The 25304-nt window shown below is 43.9% G+C and overlaps 1 protein-coding gene across 1 annotated transcript in view; it reads left to right on the plus strand.

Moving 5' to 3' along the window:
• PPP1R14C (protein phosphatase 1 regulatory inhibitor subunit 14C) overlaps positions 1 to 14491 on the plus strand; it is a 104194-nt gene extending 89703 nt beyond the window's left edge. Inside the window, exon 4 of the mRNA XM_010602755.2 lies at positions 12464 to 14491. Within this exon, the coding sequence (XP_010601057.1) occupies positions 12464 to 12538 (75 nt within the window). The 3' untranslated portion in view covers positions 12539 to 14491. The remainder of the gene's footprint in view (positions 1 to 12463) is intronic.
• The last annotated feature ends 10813 nt before the right edge of the window (positions 14492 to 25304 follow it).

Below are 25304 nucleotides of genomic sequence, written 5' to 3' on the forward strand. Positions count from 1 at the left end.
CCTTGCCTGATTCGCATGTTGAGTTTCAGGGTTTTGGGACGAAGTGCCAGGTAGCTTCTTGAAGCTTCCATGAGCTGACTCCATTTGCTGTCATTTGGCAGTGAGGCTCAGGGCCAGGAGCAGATGGCACCTATGAATATGCATGTTAAGGAAGTGACTGGCGTATTCATTAAGGAGCCCTGGTGGTGCAGGGGTTAAGCACTTGGCTGCTAACCAAAGGTTGGCACTTTGAACCCACCAGCCTCTCCATGGGAGAAAGATGTGACAGTCTATTTCCATAAAGATTTACAGCCTTGGAGACCCTGTGGGGCAGTTCTACTCTGTCTTATGGGGTTACTATGAATCAGAACCAACTCAGCGACAGTGGGTTTGAGTTTTGGAGTGTATTCACTGGGAGACAAAGAGGAGAAGGCACACAGGGCAGTTGTATGACCCCTGTGGTCCATGATAGCTGAGGCCACAGAACACAGTGCAGATATTCCTCACCTGGAATCCTCGCCCGCAGTTTCTCTCATCATCCCACTCCTGAACGCTGCTTAAAAGGTGTGTGATAAACTTTCTAGAAAAGCAGCTTCAGCACCCAGAGTTCTGCTGGACACCCTTCGTAGGAGCTAACATGACTTACAGAGCTACTGTGGTTGGTGAAACCGCTCCCTGAGCAGTGATTCTAAGCATTGCTTTTAAATGTCCTTCCGTCAGAAAATAATTCTGATCAAATGGGTACCACATGATAACCAAGTAGCTTATTTATCTTTTTAAATGATTTGAAATGTTTGCAGAATGACGTAAGTGCGGTGGAATTATGCACAAATCAGTGACTTGCAATGAGGCTGCGATTTCTCCTTTTCCTGGTTTCCAGTGGACCCATCTTTTTCTAGGCAGTGGGTTATTATCAATGAGTACAACAGATTAATTATTTTGGATGCCTTGGGAAGGGGACCAGATGCCTGGCTATGGTGGTAATTACAAAATGTGTGTCCATCTGCCACCATCTCTGGTGCAGGCCAGAGCAGGCACGAGGAGCGTGGAAGCTGAAAGCTACGGCCCAGGAGGGGTGGGGGCAAGGCAGGGGCTCTGAGCCAAGCTGCAGTGCCATGCCCCTGTGACAGTGCCCCTTGGCCCGAGCTCCAGAGCGAGGAGCCTTCTGTCTTTAGGGCTGCTGCCAATGCCCTCGGAGCCTGCTCTAGCAGTTCAGGGAGCGAAAAAGAAGAAAGTAATAAAGAAGTATCCATCTTTGTTGTCTTTCTATCTTAAAAAAAAAGTCTCTCATAAATCAGGTGGCTACTTGTTATATAAAGTCTGTTTTCCAAGCTCACTGGAAATATTGTTTCTTTTCTTTCTATTGCTACTTTAATCTGTCTCCTGTGTCTTGTGTACATGTGTGTCTGTGTGTCCGTGCATGTGTGTTTGGGGACATGTACGTGTGTGTATGTGTTCATGCATGTGACTGTGTGTGCATGTGTATCTGAGTATATGTGTGTGTCTCTGTATACGTATGTGTCTATGTGTGTATCTGTATGCATGTGTGTGTGTCTGTGTGTGCATACGTGTAAAGCAGCATCCCAGGCCCCCCTCTTCCTCAAGTGCGTCTTGTCTTCCCTAACTCCCCCAAGTCTGAATAGTTTTCCAGTGCTAAAAGAACCTCTAGAACCTTCTTCCATACCAAATTGTGGTATATTCATAAAATGGAACAATGCTCAGTAATATAAAGGATCAGACTGCTGACGTGTTCAACAATATTGATGAATCTTCAGAAACAGTAAGTTGGGTGAAATAAGCCGGGGAAAAATAGTAAAAAATAAATGATTTCATTTCTATAAAATACAAACTTACTTATAGACAAAAACTGGGGTTTGGGATGGAGGGAAAATGAACCGTAAGAGGAGATGAAAACTCCTTTGGGGGTGACGGAAACTTTCTGCATCTTGATTGTGATGGTGGTTTCATGGGTGTAACCAGTTGTCAAAACTCGTGAATGATACACTGTATATAGTTTATTCTTTGAAACTTATTCCTCAATAAAGTTGACAACTTAAAAGAAAAGAAGAACAAAAGGTATCCTTAGCAGTGTCAAATGAATAGACCTGGGCAGTGGCAATGGGCTTGGCAATGAGGAGGTCCTGGGTGATGCAGAAAACAATGGTTGGGTAGACTCTAGGTTGCAGTGGGTAAAAGTTAACTCTCTGTTTTCCCCCCTTCTATTTCCCCCTCATCCTCCCCTTCCCCTCTTTCTTCTTAGTTTCTTGGTGTGCCATAACAAAAATACCACAAAGTGGTTAGCTTTTAAGAATTGTAATTTATTGTCTCACAGTTCTGGAGGCTTGGAAGTCCAAATCGGGCTATCAGCCATGTTGATTCCTTCTGAGGGCTTTGAGAGAGGAACTATTCCATGCCTCTCTCCTGCTCCTGGTGGCTCCCGGCCATCCTTGGTGTTCCTTTGCTGCTTATAGGTGCATCTTCACGTGGTCCCTTCCTTCTGTGTAACTCTGGGTCTGTCCTTCTCTTTTATAAAATGTCACTTAGAAGGGACTAAGATTAGAGCCCACTCTACTCTGTAAGACTTCATTAATGTAACTGATAATATCTGCAAAGGAAAATCCTATTTCCACAAACAAGATCTCATTCACCAGTGCAGGGGTTAGGACTTCAACATATCTTTTGGGGGGACACAATTTAATACATAACAATCCTTCCCCCCTTTTCCTCTCCCCTCCTTTGTTCTCCTTCCTCACTCTCTTCACTTCCTCCCCCTCCTTCTCTTCCCCTCCTCCTCCCTACTCTTTCCCCTCCTCCTTCTCCTCCTTTTTTTCTTCTTTTGTAACTTAGCTAGCGTAGGACCAAGTTATTTAGGGTTCTTGAGATTTTTATGGGCACTCTGGGAAGAGGCTGTGGACAGAACCAGAGGGAAAGGTTCATGCCCTGGAAATGCTTTCCAGTCCACCTACAGAACACAGTCCTTTGCACATCTGACCATTTCCCCCCCATACTTAAAAAAAGTACCCAGGTGTGTTCTAGAGGGTTTTTGGAAGAGGGGATATGTTCATTTGTTTTAAGGGAGAATAGTTGGGGGAGTGGAGGGTAAAGACCTCACTTGCAGGGTGATGGAGGCCATGTTCAAAGTTCAGAGGGACAGGAGGAAGAAGGAGGAGGGGGAAGAGCTAAAGGAGGCAGGAGGTGGCCAGGTTTGCTGTGCTCTGTGTGTGTAGGGGGGTTGTGGAAGGTAAGGAGATTGGGAAATACCTCCAAAGGAATGCTTTCTAGTTCATTTCCAACACTTCATGATGGGAAGAGCAAATATTCTTTACCTGTAGCCCTTTGAGAGGGGAAGTTATGCAGGAGAAGTGGCTCAGGAGTGCCTGGTTTTGGTTGTTGGCTGTAGCCCAGACTGCAGGGAGGATAGATCAAAGGCAGGGAGGGAATCTGGCAACAATGATGCTGTGGGAGGCCCTGGGTGGTGCAAAGGGTTAACATGCTCAGCTGCTAACAGAAAGATGGGAGGTTTGAGTCCACCCCAGGGGCACCTCGGGAGAAAGTCCTGGTGATTTCTGAAAAAATCAGCCACTGAGAACCCTATGGGGTGCAGTTCTACTCTGCACACATGGGGTCACCATGGGTTAGCATCATTCAGTGGCAACTGGTTTGGCCTTTTTTTTTTTTTTTTTTTCTTTTTTTTGTAGCACCTGTAGTCCTCAACCAGGCACAACCAAGAAGCTAGGGAGGAATTTCTCAGCACCTACAGCCTCTGTGGCCTGGAGCTGGGGGCATTGATGTTGGTGCGGCTGGGGCACTGACAGCTTCTGCACAAGAAGCTTGTCTGTGTTGCTCACAGCCTGACCTTCACACCTGAGGTTTTGCTGGGTGTCGTATATCATACTTCTCACCTGCCCTAAGTGTCAAACCTTTTCCACAGGGCTGTGGGTGGAGATGGGTTATGTTGTTCTTAGTGAAGTCAAAGTAGCGTGCTCTTGATATGAATTTGTACAGACTACACATGTTCTTAGCCTGAAGTTCAGTATAGCCTCAGTGTTGATGATGGTGGTGTAAGCAAACACCTGCACAGCACTCACTGCCACCAAAACACTTTCCCCAGCAGCTTACATACATTTGTTTATTGAATCGTTCAATCCCGAAGCAGCCCTGTGGGTCGGTGTTACCGTCATCACTCTCATTTCACAGGTGAGGAGAATCAAGGCATAGAGAAAATAGCCCTCAAGTGGTGGAGCAGAGGTTTGAACCCAGGCCCTATGGCTGCAGAGTCTCTGTGCTTAACCATTGTGGCTACACAGCCTTTTAGTCTGTGCACTTAGGGTGACTCCTTCCACATAGGAACAAACCCATCTGTTATGGATTGAGTTGATATGTTGAAATCTTAACTTCTGTACCTGTGAATGTGACTTTATATGGAAATAGGGCTTTTCTTTGAAGATGTTATCATTTAATGGCTTCATACCAGAGTAGGGTGGGTCCTAATGTTTTCTGAGTGGTGTCTTATAAAAGGAGAGAACAGACAGGGAGACAGTCACATGGGCTGCAGACACCTTCTGAAGCTCTGTCTATAAACCACAGAACAGCAAGGGACACCTGGGGCTACCAGAAGCTGCCCGGGAAGATCTTCCCCTAGAGTGGTCAGAGAGAGCAGAGCCCTGCAGATTCTCTGAATTCAGACTTGTAGCCTCCAGAACTGAGAGACAATAAGCCTGTTGTTAAACATAGGTAGGAGAGGTGATTTGTCCAGCTGCAGTCCCGCTGCCGCCCCAGGACTGAGCACAGCCCAGGCCCCCAGCAGCCCTCAGTAAGCGTTGCAGCAGGAGGCAGAATCACAGGAAGAGGCAGGGTCTGAGCATTTAGAAAAAAAGGGTGCTGAGGCTGTCTGAAAAATAGGTGCCGCTTGTCCTGAAATGATGTGTTAGGGCAAAGGTTTGTTTGCCTTTTTAAAAGTATGGCAATTGCTGAAGTAGCATTTCAAATGTTAGGATACCAGGATGGCCAGAACTGGTGGAGAGGTGTTCAGCTAGTAGAATGTTTGCCTTTAAGAAGTGGCTGGGGGAGGGGCAGGAGAAGAAGGGAGGAGGGAAAGAGAGAGTAAGTTGGACCCTCCACTCCAGGGCACTGATTCTGGATTCTGTAGCCCTTATGTCAGTCTTTAAGAATTTGGCTGCTAACCAAAAGGTCAGCAGTTTGAACCCACCAGCCACTCCTCGGAAACCCTATGGGGCAGTTCTACTCTGTCCTGTAGGGTTGCTATAAGTCAGAATAAACTTGAGGGCAATGGGTTTGTTTTTGGTTTTATGTTAATATAGAGCTTCTAATCTTTTAAATCTTTCAAAAAGGGGTAGTGGTAGTTCAGTGGTAGAATTCTCACCTTCCACGTGGGAGACCCAGTTTCGATTCCCAGCCGAGGCACCTTATGCGTAGCCACCACCCGTTTGTCAGTGGAATCTTACAGGTTGTCACCATGCTAAACAGGTTTTAGTGGAGCTTCCAGACAAAGACAGGCTAGGAAGAAAGGCCTGGCAAAAAAATCAGCCTGTGAAAACCCCATGGATCACAACAATCTGATCCGCAGTTGATCATGGAAGGGGAACAGGACCGGGCAGTGTTCTGTTCCCTTGTGCGTGGGGTCACCATGAGTCGGGGGCCGACTTAACAGCAGTTCACGAAACAGTCTTTCCAAGTCTCCTGGAGCCGTGGCCTTCTTTTAGCCTGCTATCCACTGTGAGAGGCAGAGTGGGGAGGGGCAGGAGCAGCCCCAGTCCTGGTCTGGGCCGCGTGCCAAGTCCCTCAGCCTGTGGGCTGTGTCTTCTTCCCAGCTGGCCCAGGAGCTCCGTTAAAGCAGGGCTCTGCCCCTTCTTTGCATCTCAACGTTTAGGGTTGAGTCTGACATATAGTGGGCAGTCAGTGTACGTTTATTGAACTCAGTTGGAATCAAGAGACCTGGATTCAAGTATTTGCTTTGTGACCTTGGACAAATGACTTGTAATGAGCTAGAGCATCCATTTTTCTGATCTGTAAAATGGAGTTGAAGAAACCCGCTGTGTTGGATTCAATATGATGATGTATAAGGAGGCTACACAGAGAAAGCCTTCGACAAACGTCCTTCTCTTTCTTGAGGTTGGACATAACCAGTTCCAGATCTCAATATGGAACCTATATCCACCAGGGAGTTTCTCATCAGTCCTCACCTGTCCTTTCAGGTGGGGTTTGAAAGGTCAAAAGAGACAAGAGTGCCCTTTTCTGAGCATCTCAAAAGATCGTGCCCTTTGGTGTTAGAGAATTGCCTTAACTTATTTTTCACTTAGCAGTTCTGCAGCTGGGCTTGTGTTTAGTGGGTGTGCAAGCTGCGTGGGCCGGGGGGAGGGCTGTGAAGGCTGTGGTGAATGCCCAGGTGGAGTCAGCCTGGCTGCAGTCCTAGCCTCCCCAGTCATCACCTGAAAGGCCTTGGGCAAATAACTGAACCTCTCTGAGCCGAGCTGCATTTCCTGTCTCTAAAGAGGTGCTAAGGTAACACCAGGGCTTCGAACTGGTTCATTCCGGTTCCAACATCTGCTGAGAATTTGCATTTCCATCTCCAGATATTCTGAATCAGAACCTACATTTTAACAAGATCCCCAGGTGAGTCTTGGGCAGGGGTTTGAACCGGAAAGAACCAGTTCAAAGCCCTGGATAGTACCTACCACAGAAAGTTGTTGGGAGGGTAAATGAGTTAGTATGTGCAAAGTGCTGCGTAACAGCACTCAGTAAATTCTATTACTGCTGAGGTGCAGTGGTGTCACCGACTGGGGGGGAATGAGCAGGTGGGAGCCAACGAGAGAGGAGCTTGACCCTAAATCACCTTCTTAATTAAAGCCTTACATGGCTTCCACCGGCTTCTCATATTATACCCTCACTATAGTAGGAAGCCCTGGTGGCATAATGGTTAAGTGCTATGGCTGCTAACCAAAGGGTTGGCAGTTCGAATCCACCAGGCGCTCCTTGGAAGCTCTATGGGACAGTTCTGCTCTGTGCTATAGGGTCGCTATGAGTGAGAATCGACTCAACAGCACTGGGTTTGGTTTGGTTTTTTTAGAGTTGAAAAGGAGACCTGGTGGGACAGTGGTTAAGAGCTATGGCTGCTAACCAAAAGGTTGGTAGTTCCAATCCACCAGCAGCTCCTTGGAAACCCTATGGGGCAGTTCCAGTCTGTCCTAAAGGGTCACTATGAGTCGGAATTGACTTGATGGCAGTGGGTTTTTTCTTTTACAGTTTAGAAAAGGAGCCCTAGTGGTGCAGTGGTTAAGAGCTTGGCCGCTAACTGAAAGATTGGCAGTTTGGACCCACCAGCCACTCTCTGGGAGAAAAGACCTGGCGATCTGCTTTTGTAAAGATTGTGGCCTAAGAAACCCCATAGGGCAGTTCTCCTCTGTCCTATAAGGTCACTATGAGTCAGAACTGACTCGTCAGCACATAAAACAACAATAGTTTAAAAAGTGAGGGCATTGGTGTTCAGTATTAGAATATTCACCTTCCATGCAGGAGACCCAAGTTCAATTTCTGGCCAGTGTACCTCAAGCACAGCCACCTATCAATGGAGAGTTGTGTGTTGCTATGCCCCATAGGTTTCTGTGGAGTTTCCAGACTAAGACAGACTAGGAACAACGGCCTGGTGATCTATTTCTGAAAATCAGCTAATGAAAACCCTATGGATAACAGCAGTCCAATCCACAGCCAGTTATGGGAATAATGCAGGACCAGTCAGCATTTTGTTTCATTGTGCGTGGGGTGGCCATGAGTCAGGGCCAATCCAAAGGCAGCTAACAACAACAGTTTAGAACACCTTGAAGCTTCCTGCCATGCCTTAGTTCTTTATGCTCTGAGTTTTTGCTCATTCTGAGCACTCACTCTTTGTCTCTCTCTCTCTTCTCAACAAGCTTCTCTGTGCACCATCAGGACCCTACGTTAGCAGTCGTTGCAAACTTGGGGGTTTATAGGCATCCATAGGGGCCAGGCAGGTAACATAAATGAATAAAGTGGACAGGTGCCAACAGTAGGGAGAGGTAGGGACTGTGGTAAACATTGTCTCATCTGAAGAGAATAGGCATGTGCAGCTGATAGTTGCCATGGGAGAATGCAGGTCTAGAGTTGTAACTCCTCCCAGCTTTTAAATTGAAGCTGGATATCTGGACATCTATGGGAAATTCTCTGCAGAGGGTCCCATTGTGTATACCACAGAGAACTAATCAGAGCATGGGAAAGAATGACCCGAAAAGATTCGAATAGTGCTCAGCATTCACACAGAGCCAGGAAAAGTGTTTGTTCTCACCAGCCAGATTGGAAAACCTCATCATTCACAGATACTGGGTCAGGTACTCAGAAGGGTCAGTACTGGGGAATAAGTAGCCCTACACTAAATCCTCTCATGGTCACATGTAGCAAATCTTAAAAGCAAAACTTGAAAGGATCAAGCTGTTTTCAGATAACTTAGTTGTGTTGCATCAAAAGGTCAAGAATACTTATAAGAGTACAAAATATGCCCCACCCAACAAGATAAATTCACGATGTCTGGCATCCAATAAAAAATTACCAATTACACAAAAAAGCAAAAAAAAAAAAAAAAAACAAACCTATAATGAGCTAAATGAGCCAATTGAAACCAACTCAGAACTGACACAGATATTAGAATAAGCATACAAGGACATTAAAACAGTTATTGCAACTATATTCCATATATTCAAAGCTAGAGGAAAGACTGAACGTGTTAAGTAAAGACATGGAAGGTATAAATAAAAAGACGAGAATTAAACTTCTGGAGATGAAAGTTACAACGTCTAGATGAAAAAGACACCAAATGGAATTAACAGCAGATAAGATACTGCAAAAGAAAAGAGTAGAGAACATGAAGACATAGCCTTAAAAACAATTCAAAATGAGGTACGCAGAAAAAAAAAGACACAGAAGAAGAATGAACAGATTATCAGCGAGTTACAGGACAACTTCAAGTGGCCTGATATATGAGTAATTGGAATCCTAAAAAAAACAGTGATAGAAAAAAAATAAATAATGACCAACACTTTTCCAAATTCACTGAAAACTATAAACTTACATATCTAAGAGGCCGAACAAGCCCAAGCACGAGAAAAATGAAATAAACTACCAAAAGGTGCATCATAATGAATTTTCTTAAAACCAGATGGAAAATGGGTCTACCCAAAGGAATGGGAACTACATGGATAATGAGGTTTAAAACATGTAGTGTACAATAAATTAAGATATAGACATAAAAATTGTGTTAATATGAAATTTGAAATTAGTGGTTTTCATTAATATATCATACACATAAAGCAATAATGTTATATCGTTTAAGATAATAAGTTGCATCATTCATTTAAACTTTTTAGTTACTGAGACCTATGCACAGCGTGATCAGTTTTCTGGCGAACTTTGAGTTTAGTTTCAGTTACCAAATTATTTTTGTTTTGAAGAAAGGTCTGTGGTTGGGGGAACATTATTCCTTATGTGGTTTTAATCTTTACTTTTAAAATGATCTTTGTGAAAAATATTTTTATTAAAACAGGGTACAAAAATTATCAGAGTTATCAACAAGATAAATTACAGGGTTTGTGATTCTGACTTTTTCCTTAAAAAGAAGGAAATCTATATTCAAATGCTGAATGAAACTCCTTGTAGCAGCCATTTGAGAAACAGTTTCCAGAAACAATTAAATTAAAACTGTATATGCAGAATACTATGTACTGTTTAAACCACATAGTAAAGGACCAATATGAAGCACACTTAGCTTTTCAAAATGAAAACTGAAAATAAATGGGAAAATGTGATATTATTTCATCCTAGAAAATTCTTTAAATTGGATAAAAGAGACTATGTTCAGAAAATTAAAATAGGGCCTCCTTTTTACTTAACATGTATCCCCTTCTGTCCAAGGTTCAGAAATGGTAGTGATTAAAATGTTTATGTTCTTTGACCCACACTTCTGGGCTAGCTATCTTAGTTATCTAGTGCTGCTATAACAAATACCACAAGCGGGTGGCTTTAACAAACAAATTTATTTTCTCACAGTTTAGGAGGCGAGAAGTCTGAATTCAGGGTGCCGGCTGTAGGAGAAGGCTTTCTCTCTCTGTCAGTTCTGAAGAAAGGTCCTTGTCTCTGAGTTTCTTCTCCTGGGCCATCTTCATGTGGTTTGACATCCTTCTTCTCCCATCTCTGCTTCTTTCACTTGTTTAATCTCTTTTGTATCTCAAAAGAGATTGACTCAAGATATACCCTACACTAATCCTGCCTAATTAACATAACAAAGGTAACCCATTCCCAAATAGGATTATAACCACAGGATATTGAGGTTAGAATTTACAACACATATTTTTGGGGGATACAATTCAATCCATAACACAACCCAAAGGGAATAATCCAAATACAGGTGAAGATTTATGCACAGAAATGTTAGTTGTGGCATTGTTTGTAATTTGGAAAATCCAGGAACCACTCATATACATAGTGATGGGGGAATTAGGCAAACTGTAAAACATCCATACAATGAAGGAGTATATAACCATTAAAATTAATTTTTAGGAAGAATATTTAATGTGGGAAAAAGCTTCTGATACAGTACTGAGTGCAAAAAGGATATATTTATACAGGGTGGTCATAACTAGGTAAAACAATATGCATAGAAGAAAATATATTAGCAGTAGTTAACTTGGGGGGAGTGCATTGTTACTGATTTGTATTTTCCAAGTTTTCCTAGAAAAAGCACATATTACTTTTAAAATAGCAAAAAGATTATTAAAAAAAAATCATGGCAGCTAATAAGACATTAAATATCTGAGAGTGTTGTGTCTTAGAGCTGGTGAGAACCACAGGGACCATTTAGCGTGAGACCTCATGACCGAGGATTGTCATTGGTGGAGGGAGTTGTCTGAGTTTTGTCTCAGTTTTTCCGGGGGTCATAAAAGAGAATAGTACAAATGGTTAACATGCTTGGCTAGTAACTGAAAAATTGGAGGTTCTAGTCCATACAGAGGCACCTGGGAAGAAAGATCTGGGGATCTTCTTCCAAAAAATCAGCCATTGAAAACACCATGGAGCACACGTCTACTCTGACACACATGGGGTTGCCATGAGTTGAAATACACTCCATGGCAACCGGTCTAATGGAGAATAGAGTTTCTTGGTTGTTTTACTCTTGGATGATCCATGATGTGCTCACGTCTGGGCTATCCTTCACTGGCAGCCACTTGCTGATCAGAGAGTCTGACTGGCTATCAGCATTATCTTTGGCAAATATAAAATAGGAAGACAAGTTGATTATTACCCAAGAGATATGACTTGTTTGATAGCCCATCATCTTGCAACATGAGACAACAATGAAAAATTCCTGATGGTATAAAGTGGGCATCATTCTAGATTGGTTTCCTGTCATTGGGTCCTGATCCGTTAATAGGTGATGAAATTCTTTTAGTGGGTCTCCTCCAGCATTTTTTTTTAACGGAATTATAACAGACTAGAAAATACCAGAGTGCATAGCATGTAGTAACTATTCTTTAAATTTTTATTTCAGGTGTGTTCATATTTACTGGGCTTAATGTTAAAAAAAAAAAAAAAAGTTGTGTGTGTGTGTGTGTTTTTTTAAACTATGGTTTTCGCTCAAAGCCAAAAGACTTTTACTGCGATCGAGACCAGTGGTTCTCTGTGATTCTGGAACCACCAGCGTTATCACCTGGGAGCTTGTTAGAAATGCAGATTGTCAGACCTAGTGAATCAGACACTCTGGGAGTAGGGCCCAGCAATCTGTGTTTTAACAGATCCCTGACAAATGGGTCTAGCCTTGCTATGCCACTGTTGATCCCTGTACCACACTGTATGCTGTGATTCCATTGATCTGGGTTGGGGTCTGAGATTCTGCGTTTCCAAAAAACTCCCAGGTGATGCCAGTGTTGATCCCTGGACCACAACTGGGCTCAACACTGGACCATGTGATGCCAACACTGGACCGTGTGATGCCAACACTGGACCGTGTGATGCCAACACTGGACTGTGTGATGCCAACACTGGCATCACCTGGGAGTTTGTTGGAAATGCAGACTCTCAGGCCCCAACCCAGATCAATGGAATCAGAATGTACAGGGTAGTACAGGGATCAACATTTTAATAAGATCCCCAGGTGATCGAATATACTTATTAAAGGCTAAGAGACACTGATCTAAACCACATATGCTTTTAGGGGCCAGAGAGGCAAGGGAAACGAGGGAAGGGAACCTGGTTTTCTCCCTAAAGAGAGTACAGCAGTAGAAAGGCTTTGAGGTGTGAAGTTGAAGAACTCTTGTTTAAGAATCTTCCACGTTTGGATTAGAACATTCAACCAAATTCATCAACTAAGGCTAACTGCAGTCGATGGCTGTTTAAGCAGATTTTACATATACATTTTAATAGAGTAACTCCCTCCCATTCAACATCTTCTGATCTCTTTTAGGAATTTATCAAAGAGCTGCTCTCCCGGATAAGAGGCATGAGGAAACTGAGCCCCCCGCAGAAGAAGACTGTATGACTCTGGCCCAGGGTGGAACTCTCCTGGAGAAGAAGAAAGGGTCCTGGGATTTGGACTACAAGAAGACATATATCAAAGAATAAATGTCCTTTTGAACAACTTTTTTTTTTTTTTGAGGGTGGGGGGAATGATTGTATTAGACATTTATTCAAGAGTGTTCCTTTTCTGTTTTTAAAGGTTTTTGTTAGTGTAACATTTTAATAGTGGAAATATCACAACTCTGGCTGCAGCTCAACCAAGGATTATTAAAGCAGGTGGACATCAGAATGGGCTGTACCAGGCAGCATTTTCTGCAACGGATCAGATGTTTAGGGCCTTACTGTACAGGGAAGATGGTTTTCTTACAACGAGTTTGGTAATACTTTTTTCTTAAGTTGTACCTTTGACTCAGATGTCAAATTTCTTGTATATATTTGCACACACCTAAGTTAAACTGTAGAGGTAAGGTTTTTTTGTTTTCACATTGATAGAATAAACGTGTGGTTGTTCTTTCATCGAAGGTCACAGCATGTGTGTTTTCAAGAGACCACTCAGCATTCTTCATGTGAGTGCTGCTGACCTTCAAAATTCACTTGATGCACCAAAGTGAAAAAATTCAGTGTATCCGTTATTTGATGAGCTATGCTACAAAAAAGTTGAGTTGGTCAAGGGCTGAATTCATGGACTTCATATTATTTCATTGGTTGGAATGCTTTGCCAGGTCATGTACTTATTGCCTCATTTGTGGTGTTTTAAACGTGTGTGGACCCTTCATTTGAAGAACTCATCAGATTTCTAGAGAAATGCCCATGTTTTCTGAGCAGTGTTTTGCAGTGGATAAAGGAAGCACTGTATAGCATCTAATTCTCTGCTTTCCACCAAATACTGTGTATTCTCTGTCCATGAAAGCAGGTCAAAAGGAAGTTAGCAGATTAAGAATCGTCCTCCTTAGAAGAAGATTCTGGTTGCTTCTGTACCTGGGGAAGCATCAGACCAGTGGGCAAGGGCGGATTTAGCCAACAGACAAGGTAAACACAATGCTTACCTTGCTTACCAGATCAGTTTTTACCACATCAAAGATACTGTCCCTCTCCCAACCCCACAGCACCTTCTTACAGAATCAAAGCCTCTTTTCAAATGACGGGGACAAATGACGGCTTACTTGTGCTTATTTACACATCTGTAGTGAACAGTTTCACATGGGTTTCACCACATCTAGATGAAATTGTTCACTACAGATTAGTAAATACGCAGGAGTAATCCCATGCTTACCTTGCTTATTGGGTAATCCGCCTCTGCAGAAGGGGGTGAATTGAGTGTTGGAGCAAGTGCAGAGGTGGGAATAGGGCACAACCTACCCCATCCCTCACCCCCCAGTCAACCGTTCTTCAGGACGATTGATGACTGGAGCATTTGGTGGTTTAGATGCCTGAGACTGCATTTCTGGCTCCTCTCAGTGGGATGTGGTGAGGACCCTGGAGCCTCCATCATGCTCTTGGCCCTAGTTGCATATCTCTATGCTCTTGCCAGGAGTTGGGTCAGGGGTACCTGCCCTGCCCCTCTCAGTTACATACCAGCTCCTTGGAGAGGGATCAACATTCAGATAGGATACGGGTGGGGTAAAAGGTAAGGGTAGAAACTGCTTTTTCCCTCCAGGAGGCCCGATGCCTCCCCACAGAAGCCCCACCTAGTGGGGAATGTCTCTAGGTGGCCCTGTCAGAGAGGACGGGGGTCAGGCATTTTATATCAAGGGTGCTCTGAACATATTTTATTTTTTAAAAGAACTATGTTTGTGACTTTTGCGTATACTGGCAAGCTTTTGAAAATGTATTTAATTTTGTAATGTTTACCAATGATTTATTTACAAGCTATTTACTCAAATAAATGGAGCTGCTTAAAACTCTGCTTACACACGCGCCTTCCAAAACATAGTACCGTTGTGATTTTACTTTGTCACGCCGTCTGTAGTTGAAAGCACCCAGCACCTGTATCCAGCTTCTCATTTCCCAGGTGTTTTTAGGTATTTAACTCTGGACCTCTCCGGAGGCACCTTCAGATCCCGTGGTGAAAGCAAAGGGGCCATGACACATTCCTGGGCTGAGAAGGAAAGGGGACGAACTCTGTGCACACCACCCTGCCCCGCTTCTACCCCAACCCTCTCCTCAGCCATGACACCTTACTTTTATTCAGTGTCTCTTTGACTGATCTAATATAAATATCTCAAGATGGTTTCAAATGAATCAGACATTCCAATTATTGGTAGAATGCATGCACCATAGAAACACAGAAAAGCACAGAATTTGCAGGATTTCTGCTAGGCTGGACTGGGCCAGGTTATCGTCTTCAAGTGAAGCAAGAATTACCTTTTTCTCCAAAGCCCTTGGTCCCACTGCGTGGCACACACTCCCTGCCTGCCTTCCCTTGCTCAGGACCTGGTGTCACTACCTCCTGAGTGCTCAAGCCAGATGCCCAGATTGCACCCCGGACTCCCCACCCCTCCTTACATGTCCCCAGCCACCAAGCTCTTCCCTCTGCAACTACCTCGTATATCTGTTCCATGTTATATCTTGCCTTGATTCCTCCAACCATCTTTGAATTGCCCCCCCTCCCCCATGCCGCCCTCCAGATGATCTTTCTGACAGGCAGATGTGATCACCCTCTGCTTAAAACTCAAACCTTACAAGGGACTGGTCTTACAAGGAACTTCCTTTTAAGGAACTGGTCTTACAAGGAACTTCCTTACAAGGAACTGGTCGTTTCCTCTTTGATTCCGTTATTTAGCCTTCTGTGGGAAACCCTGGTGGCATAGTGGTTAATAGCTACAGCTGCTTAACCAAAAAGTTGGCAGTTCAAATCCACCAGGCGCTCCTTGGAGACCCTATTGGGCAGTCCTACTCTGTCCTATAGGGTCATTGTGAGTCGGAATCGACTTGAAAGCCACGGGTTTGGTTTTTTTTTTTTAATGTCCAACCGGTTGCTGTTGAGTTGGCTCTGACCATGGCAACCCCGTGTGTATCAAAGTAGAACTGCTCGGTGGCTGATTTTTTTTTAAGTTGATCGTCAGACCTTTCTTCTGAGGTGCTTTTCGGTGGTTATTAGCAAGCATGTTAACCATTTGCACCACCCAGGGACTCCACAGGCTAGGATAAACCCAAACCAAACCCATTGCCATTGAGTTGATTATTACCAAAAACCATTGCAGTTGAGTTGATTCCGCCTCGTAGCAACCCTATAGGACAGAGTAGAACTGCCACATAGGGTTTCCGAGGAGCGGCTGGTGGGTTCGAATTGCTGACATTTTAGCAGCCAAGCTCTTAACCACTGGACCACCAGGGCCCCCAGGCTAGGATGGTGGTTCTTAAACTTGAATGCACATTTGAATCCTCTGGGAAGCTTTAAAGACAACTCACACCTGAACCCCCATCTTGACCAGTGAAATCCGAGTTTCTAGAGGCAGAGGTGGGGCATCTTTCTCAAGCTCCCCAAGATTGAGCACCCCTGGCCGTTGGTGCATTCACGTGCAGCCTGTTGCTCTGGTTTGTGATCTCATCTCACTGTTTTTATGCTATGGCAGCTTGTGGCAATTACGACATCAGCACATTGGCTATTTCTCATTTTATTTTCTACTGGGGAGGAATTAAAGTACAGACAGGGCTCAGCACTTGGGGAAAGACTTTAAAATATCCAACTCCCAGTTCAGCACTCATTTGAACAGTGGAGAATCTAAGTTTAAACCTATGGGATGGCTTCCATTTACAACAGTCATAACAATACCAAACCAGACCCATTGCCGTTGAGTCGATTCTGACTCGTAGTGACCCTATAGGACAGAGTAGCACTGCCCCGTAGGGTTTCCAAGGAGCAGCTGGTAGATTCAAACTGCTGACCTTTTGGTTAGCAGCTGAGCTCTCATACACTGTGCCACCAGGGCTCCAGTGATAATAATAGCTAGCATTTACTGACCACTGTGTTAAATGCTTTGCGTGCCTTATCTCATTTAGTCCTAACATTAATATTTTGTGGTAGATTATATTATCTTCATTTTACGGATGAGGAAATAAACTCAGAGAAGTTAAGCAGCTTACCTGAGGTCACACAGCTACCCAAGCCTGTTTGACTCCAAAGCCCCTTGACCGTTGAATACTCTGCCTTTTGTAGGGGGGTACAAGAGGAGCTGCATCTAAAGTGAGCCAGTGGGGTGGTGGAAGGCTTTGTGGTTGGGGTGTCCTCAGGTGCCTGCAGGGCTCCTCTTCACTCCCTGGAACTGAGGGCTGCCTGAGCCTAGCCTGCAGCACAGCCAGGCCCCTGCTGCTGCCCCTCTGTTTCCAGGCTCTTCTTACCTTTCCTCTGACATACAGCTCCTGGTCTTGGGCTTAGCAGCTGAGCGCGGAGTATCCCTCTGTCGGTTTCCTAGAAGGTAAAATTGGGAGAAACAGCAGCTCAGGGTAAGATAATTTCCAATTCCAGGGACACATGGATATCTGATTTTCATTTAGCATCCAAAGCTCCTGTAAAAGATTGTGTGCTGTGCGGAATCAATATATCAACAATGGAAGAGCGTGTGATTATACCAGGTTCTCGCCAAGAAGACGTGGTAGTTGGGAGCATGTTTTCTCTTTGAGCCAAGACTACGTTCAACAAGGGATATTGGCTGAAGGGGCTCCAGCCCCACCCAGGTGCTCAGCCCACCTGGAGAAGCAGGTGGAGGAACATCTGGGAGGTAGCCCTCCCCCTTTCATGTTACAGCAGAGGCTGCAGTGGGAGCCACAAATTTGCCTGACAGCTTAGTTCTGTGCTGGGGCACTGGGCCATCTCAAACCCTCACTGGTTGTTATTGGCTGCCCTTGAGTCACCCCTGACTGATGGCAACCCCATGCACAACCAAACAAAATGCTGCCCGTCCTGCACCATCCCCATGATCTGCTGTGGATCAGACTATTGTGATCCACTGGGTTTTCATTGGTTGATTTTTGGAGGTAGATTACCAGGTCTTTCCTCCTAGTACCTCTTAGTCTGGAAGCTCCATTATATCATAGGAGCATGCAAGCCTTCACTGACAGATGGGTGGTGGCTGTGCACGAAGTGCGTTGGCGGGGAGTCGAACCCAGGTCTCCCACATGGAAGGCGAGGATTCTCCCACTAAGCCACCACTGCCCCCACCCCAGCTCTCTAGGATTGAGTTTGTTTTTAAATAATGTTTTACTGCGTTTTTGGTGAAAGTTTACACAATAAATGAAGTTCCCATTCGTAGGACTGAGTTTTCAGCTCCATTGTTGTCCCTCCAGTGTTGCTTAGCAAGGCACCCAGGCTCAGGGCCAGCCTTTAATGTATCTGACAGCTTAGAGGATGGCAGGCCTCACACCCAAGAGACACAGCCCCACCCCTGCACCGTCTTTGTGTCTGAGTCAAAGATCCAGGGACGCCCTTTTTCTGTAAAACTTCCTAGGATCCAGCCATTCAGGGAGTGTTGCTCTGTCTGTCACCTTGCCCCTCTGACTCCCCTCTCTGTGTGCTAGACACAGGGCCTTTTAATGGCCTAAGAAGGCATCGTTGCAGTGCTGTGGGTGGGGGGATCCCTTGTTTGTAATTTGCCTGAAAAACCAGAAGAAGTCAAAGTCTTTGGTGGTCAGAACTTTGTAAAAGCCATTTTCAAACTAGACACAGACAAGGAGACCAGCGTTGTCCCCCACTAGCGTTTCTCCTTCTTACTTGAATTTGCTTTAGTTTTTTCCAACCAAGCGATCCTGGAGGGCTATTACAAAAAAATTAGTGCCGTTTTCTTTGGGGCTTGAGGTATAACACTGTGCTTGTACTTTGTGAAAAATTGGGTGGTTTCTCACAGTTTCCTGTGAGCAAGAACTATCCAGGCTCCGTGGAGTTCCCTCTCACTACCACTCAGAAACAAATGTGGAGATGCTTCACTTTTTCAAAGTGTTCCTAAGCCACCATGGATGCTGAATAGGCCTCAAGTTGACTGGTGCATCTTGCCTGGGGATAAATTGTTTTTTGAAGACTTGATTCTTCTCCCTCTCTCTTGGCTCTGTGGGTGTTCCGCCACAACACCCCAGACTTGCATTTCAATAGGTCACTGACATTAAAACAACTACAAATTAGATCCTGGAAATCTGGTTCTCTGGTGTTTTCTTTGGGCCAGTTGGGTAAACAAGGCCAGGTTTGTCTCTGGTACATACTCCCTTCAGCTTCAGACTCTTCGGTAAGGTGTTAAATAAACTGGCTGAGTGGCCAGTTCACCTTGCTCTGGTGGGTTCTAAAGGGAGATAGTCCTGGCAAGTATGTGGGGGTAAAGCTTACAATTGCAATCAGCATACTTGCTGTATATACTTGATCACATTTATGTACATGTTATTAATTCAGTATTACGGTTCTCCATGCTTCTCTCATGTTCCTGAGTTTCTGCAAATCTTGTGAGCAGAGACCCCAACTGCCTTTGTTCTGAACAATCTTTTCAAGAATACTTGCACAGCGAACAGTCTTGGAAGACAGAGATAATGTCTCCCTCTAGAGCAAAAAGTAGGCATGCTTCAAAAAAAAAAACAAACCCAAACCCATTGCCACTGCCTTGTTTCTGACTCCTACTGACCCTGCAGACCACAGTAGAACTGCCCCACAGGGCTTCCAAGACTGTAATTACAGAAGCAGACTGCCACATCTTTCTCCCACAGAGCGGCTGGTGGCTTCGAACTGCTGGACCTCTCGGTTAGCAGCCGAGCTCTTTAATCGCTGAGCCACCAGTGCTCCTTCCCTTTAAAATATGTGCCTAAATATTATGAAGAGCACATTATCACTGCTGTTCTGAAGTTCTCAAGTGAAACTCCAATGGCAAATTTGCGACTGTAATTTATTTACTGTATCATGGTCCACCCAGTGGTTACTGAAACCAGTAATAGAAAATGGGCTCACGGACTATCGGGTGCTCTCAGACTGGTTCTTGTCAGGTCACAAAAAGATCCGTATAAAGCTGTAGCCCAGAGCACCGTTCTGGGCCACGGGGTGCTGGAGGGCAAATGATTTACTTTTTGGTTTTTCTATTGTTAGAAGCAGAAAGTTACTCCCTTGGCGCTAATTAGATTTTTCAAAGGGAGAAATTATTGATTCAAACTGCCTTTCTAACGCTCCTGAATAAGGGTACAAATAATATTATTTGTCTCTTCCAGAATATCTTTTTGATGCATTAACACAGTGCTTTGCTGGTGGGGCAGTGGTTACGAGCTTGGCTGCTAACCAAAAGGTTAGCAGTTCGAATCCACCAGCCACTCCTCGGAAACTCTATGCGGCAGTTCTAATCTGTTCTATAGGGCGTCGTGAGTTGGAGTCAACCCGACAGCAATGAGTTTTTTTTTTTTTTTTCCGCTGTTTTTGGCCATAATCCCAACATGGTAGAACAATATGTACAATCTATAATGCAGGTTTGTATCATCTTAACACAATATCCCCAAAGCCCTAGAGAATCAATTCTTTCTAAAACTGGTAACCGGCGAGGAGTTGAAAAAAACCTCTCGAACAGTTTATATTTTCTGGGGTAGTTATTTATTTTTCTCTTAATCCTGTTTTGTTTTATTTCAAACAGCTGTGCTACTCTTCAAGCTAGAAACTCTTTAAGCTAGGAGCTCTTAAAGTCACAGTTCATGCAGGCTTAAGGGGTTCCTGAAAATCTCTGAGACGTGTGTGTGTGTGTGTGTGTAGACAGATTGAGACAGAGCCACATGGAGTGACCGAGAAACTGCACACTAGAAAGAGTGCCAGGAAGAAGAGAGACACAGAGAGTGGCAGAGAGAAAACAGCAGAGACATTAACATATGGGTGAGGAGAGGGTCCATGTTTCCATCACTGGAACAGGAGAAGATCCAGAGCCCAGAGTCTTGGAGCCCAGGCCCACCTGAGGCCATAGCCACAGAGGAAGCCAGGGCTGCTGGGCATGCCAGGAATAGCTGTTGTCAGGCTCTCCCTCTCATTTCTCATCTTCAGACCTCTCCCTGATTGGATTTCCTGGTCTCCTTCTGTCCGACTTTATACCCATATGATCCAGTCTGCTGAATCCCTTCCATAGATTATGGCTCCTCCCCCATGATGCCACCACATCCCAGTAATAGCCTGCCTGGCAAAGAGCCCTGGGAAGTGGCTCATCCCACAACCCCTCACATGCATACATTGGCTTGTTCCATGCGGTGGGTTCCAGGTCTCTCTTTCCTCTTCTTCGTTCCATCATGGCCTATTGCTTCTCGTGACTATAAGCTCTTGGTGCATATTCACCACCAACACACTCAGCTTCACATGTCCACTTCCATTGCCAGTACCCAGTGCACAGTGAGTGCTGATAAACCGTCTGTAGAAATAGCTTTATTTACCCCACCCCCTACCCCCATCCCCTTCCATCATCTTGTTAGGTTATCAAGCAAACAAACAGAAAAATGAAGGCAGAAGTGTGAATACTGGTGTACGATACAGAGCAGTGGATGGAAGAAAAGTTCACACTTTGTCAACTTGTCCTTGGGAAAAATGAGTGGTTTGTCACTTGACAAACCACTTTTTCCTGTATTCTTTTGTTCTTTCGTGGCTGTACAATGAAACAAAGCTCTGCATTACATTAGGTCTGGGAATTTAAATTCCATGAACTATAACTTCTAGGGGGAAGCAAGCCCTTAATTGCTGTTTTTGCTCAGGTTTTATCACAAGTCTTATTTAATCGACAGTACTGCTAATTAATTTATGATTTTTTGTGGAAGAGATGCTAAAGAATCCTTTTAGTGCTGTTGTGCAGAGAAAATAGGCTGCACATGTAATGTTAGAAAGAGAAACTTCCCTTGCTTAGACAGCTTGCTTACCCTTCTACCACCTGAGATTAAGAAGGACTCAACTGTGTGATCAACCAGACAAAACCGTACTTCTTTTTTGGCCATATCTAATTTTTTAATTTGTTATGGAACAGCTAATTCATACACATTGTACAGAATACTCAGAAGGTGAAAATTTAAGAGGAAAAATATTATAAGAGTTACAAGAGTGGCAAAAATATATACAGGCAGTCCCTTGGTTACAAAGGTCCAACTTTACGTACAACCCGTAGTTATGAGCCAACCCCTGTAAAGTCTATTGTATTAAAAATCTGAGGTACAGACAATGGTTCCTAATAACAAATGGGCATTTCTCTGGACTCACACCAAAGCATTATTATTATTATTACTGTATTAAAGATACTTTATTGTATCTGGAAGTTTTTTTTTCAATGTTTTTATTCATGCACAGAAAGGTACACTATATACATATTAAGATAAACATTTGGCTAAGTGACGTTAGATACGAACCATACCTAACTATTCTAAACTCTGTTAAATTCAGCTTAAAGACAGACGTAGGAACAGAACTCATTCATAATTCGGGGACTGCCTGTACAGTGAAATTTAAGTCTCTTTCCCCTTGGTCCTCCAGCAACCCAGAGGCAACCACTGTTACTAGCTGCTTGTTATTACTTCAGAGATATTCTATGCATATGTATAATAGTATTAAAAAGAAAATAGCAAACTACATGCACAGTTCTGCACCTTGCTTTTTTTGAGTTAAAAATCCCTATCTTAGAAATTGTTCCCTATCACCCATGAAATTTGTCTCATTCATTTTTTTGTTTTCCTTTTTTTTCTAAATTTTATTTATTTTGTTGTTGAGAATATACACAGCAAAACAAACCATTTCAACAGTTTCTGCAGGAACAATTCAGTGACATTGATTACATTCAAGTTATACAGCCACTCACCCTTCTTTCCTGAATTGTTCCTGCTTCATTAACAAAAACTCGCTGCACCCTAAGGTTCCTGTCTAATCTTTTGCATTGTTGCTGTCAATTTGATCCCATATAGATAGCTCTTAAAAGAGCATAATACTCAGGACAGACCTTTGTTACTAGTTAAGATAAACTATTATTTGGTTTTAAGGAGATTTCAGGGGATATTTTTGGTTTAAGTTTCAAAGATTGTCTCAGGGCAATAGTTTCAGGGGTTCATCCACCCTCCATGGTTCCAGAAAGTCTAGAGTCCATAAGAATTTGAGATTCTGTTCTACATTTTACCCTTTTGATCAGGATTCACCTATGGAATTTTTAATCAAAATATTGAGTAATGTTAGCCAGGTACAATCAAGTTCTGATCTCATGGCAAAGGAGGCAGTTAGTTGTTCGTGGAGGCAATTAACCACACATACCATATCCCCCCTCTATTCCTGACTCCAGGTGAATAGAGACCAATTGTTGTGCCTTGAGTGGCTGCTTGCAAGCTTTTAAGACCTCAGGCACTATGCAATGATGCAGGAGGTAGAACAGAAGCAAAACCATATTTCTAATGAGCTCCAGAGCCTGAAGGCAGAAACTCTTTAAGAGTTGAAATTCCCATTTTGTTGTCAACAACAAATATAAAACTTAGTGTTCATTCAATTATGATTGTCCAGGGAAAACCAGGCAGAAACGAAGGGGGTTTAAAATCATAACCAAGCATAAATCCAATCACTTCCCTCAGATACCCACTTCGTTATTAACGGGGTAATTATTTTTGTGTTGTCAGAGTTTTAGGGGGAAGTTCTTGGGGGTAATTGACTGATAATTGGGAAAGTACATGTTAATATCCGCTGTGGATCAGGAAAGAATGTTTTATGACTAGCTGTTCAGATGGTCATATTGAATTGCCTGAATTTGGAAATTTCATTGGTTTTCCACCCAAGACTTCATAAAGTGTTTTAAATTACCTGCAGCTATGACAGGGAATAGTTGCCTCAAGAAAGTGGATGAAGCTTACCCACTATACTGCAGTTCAGGTTTTTAAAGTAATGTTGCTACATTCCCCTGCTCCTTCTTTTTAAATTGTGGTTTGAAGCCAACTATGTTGTCGTTATTAGTTGGCCCCTGACTCATGGTGACCCCATGCACAATGTAACAAAACACTGCCACGTCCTGTCCATCCCCATGGTTGGTTGAGGATTGGATCAGACCATTGAGACCCATAGGCTTTTCACTGGCTGATTTTTGGAAACAGATCGCCAGGCTTATTTTCCTAGTCCATCTTAGTCTGAAGCTCCATGAAACATGTTCGGCGTCATAGCAACACACAGCCTCCACTGGCAGATGGCTGGTGGTTGGGCTTGCGGTGCATTGGCTGGAAATCAAACCTGGGTCTCCCGCATGGAAGGCGAAGATTCTACCACAGAAACATCAATGCCCCTGCCAACTATAAAAAACAAACAAAAAAACCCAAACCCTTTGCCATCAAGTCAATTCCGACTCATAGCCACCCTATAGGACAGAGTAGAACTGCCCCCATAAAGTCTCCGTGGAGCACCTGGCAGATTTGAACTGCCAGCCCATTGGTTAGCAGCTGTAGCACTTAACCACTACCCCACCAAGGTTTCCCTGCCAACTATAGTGCCACCAAGTTTAAAAGAAAAGAATCTCATGAAATTGGCTGAGGTTATTGTGAGCGGTGGAGTTAGCAAGCAACCAAAATGCTCCTTAGAAGTGAGGGTGATGAGACTTGGACTCTCTGACATCAGGCACATCACCAGGAAAAACCAGTCGCTAGAAAAGGACATCAGGGTTGGGCAAAGCAGAGGGTCTGTGAAAACAAGGGAAACCTTCAATGAAATGGATTGACACAATAGCAGCGACAATGGATTCGCATACGCCGACGATCATGAAGATGGCACAGGACTGTGCAAGGTTCCATTCTGTTATACAAAAGGTCACCAGGAGTTGGAGCTGACTGAACAGCAACTCACAAAAACACCTAGGGTGAAATTTCAGCAGCCACAGGAGGTTTCTTGCCTTCCTGCCTTCCTTTCCCTAGCATATTAGTGGCTGAAATCCCACAATCAGACACCCATTCTCCTTCAGGTTCACCTGCGCGTACTCCTGCTAGAAGTCTTAAGTCTGATCATTTTTGCCTTTGACAAATTCCTTATTCAGAGGGCAGGTCTGAGGGCCATGAGGGCTGGGGCTAGTGAATGGCACTAGACTGTTAGCAAAACACTTAGGTTATCATTTACATCAACCTTGTGATGTGGGCAGCATAATATCTCCATTTACAATTAGGAGCTGAAACTGGAAAAGACTGAACCCTTTGCCCGAAGACAGAACAGAGTAGGTACATATACTGGAGCCGTATTTTTGGAGGGCAACTTGGAAATATCTATTAAAATGTAAATGTGAATACCCTATGATCCAGCAATTACACTTTTAAAAATGTACCCGGTAGTTGTGTGATTGTGCAAATATATACATACGTAAAAGGCTCTTTATTTCAGCATTGTTTATAACAGGAAAAAATGGAAGCAACCCGTGCCCACCAATAGAATACTATGACGTAAAACAACCCACACCCATTAAAAGAAGGAGGTACTAACATGGTACATTATTAAGAGAGAAAAGGAAATTACAGGGGAGGATTTCATGTAATCGTATTTAAAAAAGAAAAGTAGATCCATTCAGGGGGCAGTGGTGCTTCAGTGGTAGAATTCTTGCCTTCCATGTGGGAGACCCAGGTTCTACTTCCAGCCAGTACACATCCTACACAGCCACCAGCCGTCCGTCAGTTCAGGCTCGTGTGTTGTTATGATGCCGAACATGTTTCACGGAGCTTCCAGACTACGATGGACCAGGATCTACTTGGGAAAATCAGCCAGCGAAAACCCTATGGATCACAACAGTCTGACCCAGTCCAACATTGATCCTGGGCATAGTCCAGAGCCCTGTAGCATTTAGCTGGGGCAGACTCCACGGTGTATAACAATG

The sequence above is a fragment of the Loxodonta africana genome, chromosome 1, assembly GCF_030014295.1.
Source record: "Loxodonta africana isolate mLoxAfr1 chromosome 1, mLoxAfr1.hap2, whole genome shotgun sequence".
Taxonomy (NCBI): Eukaryota; Metazoa; Chordata; class Mammalia; order Proboscidea; family Elephantidae; genus Loxodonta; species Loxodonta africana.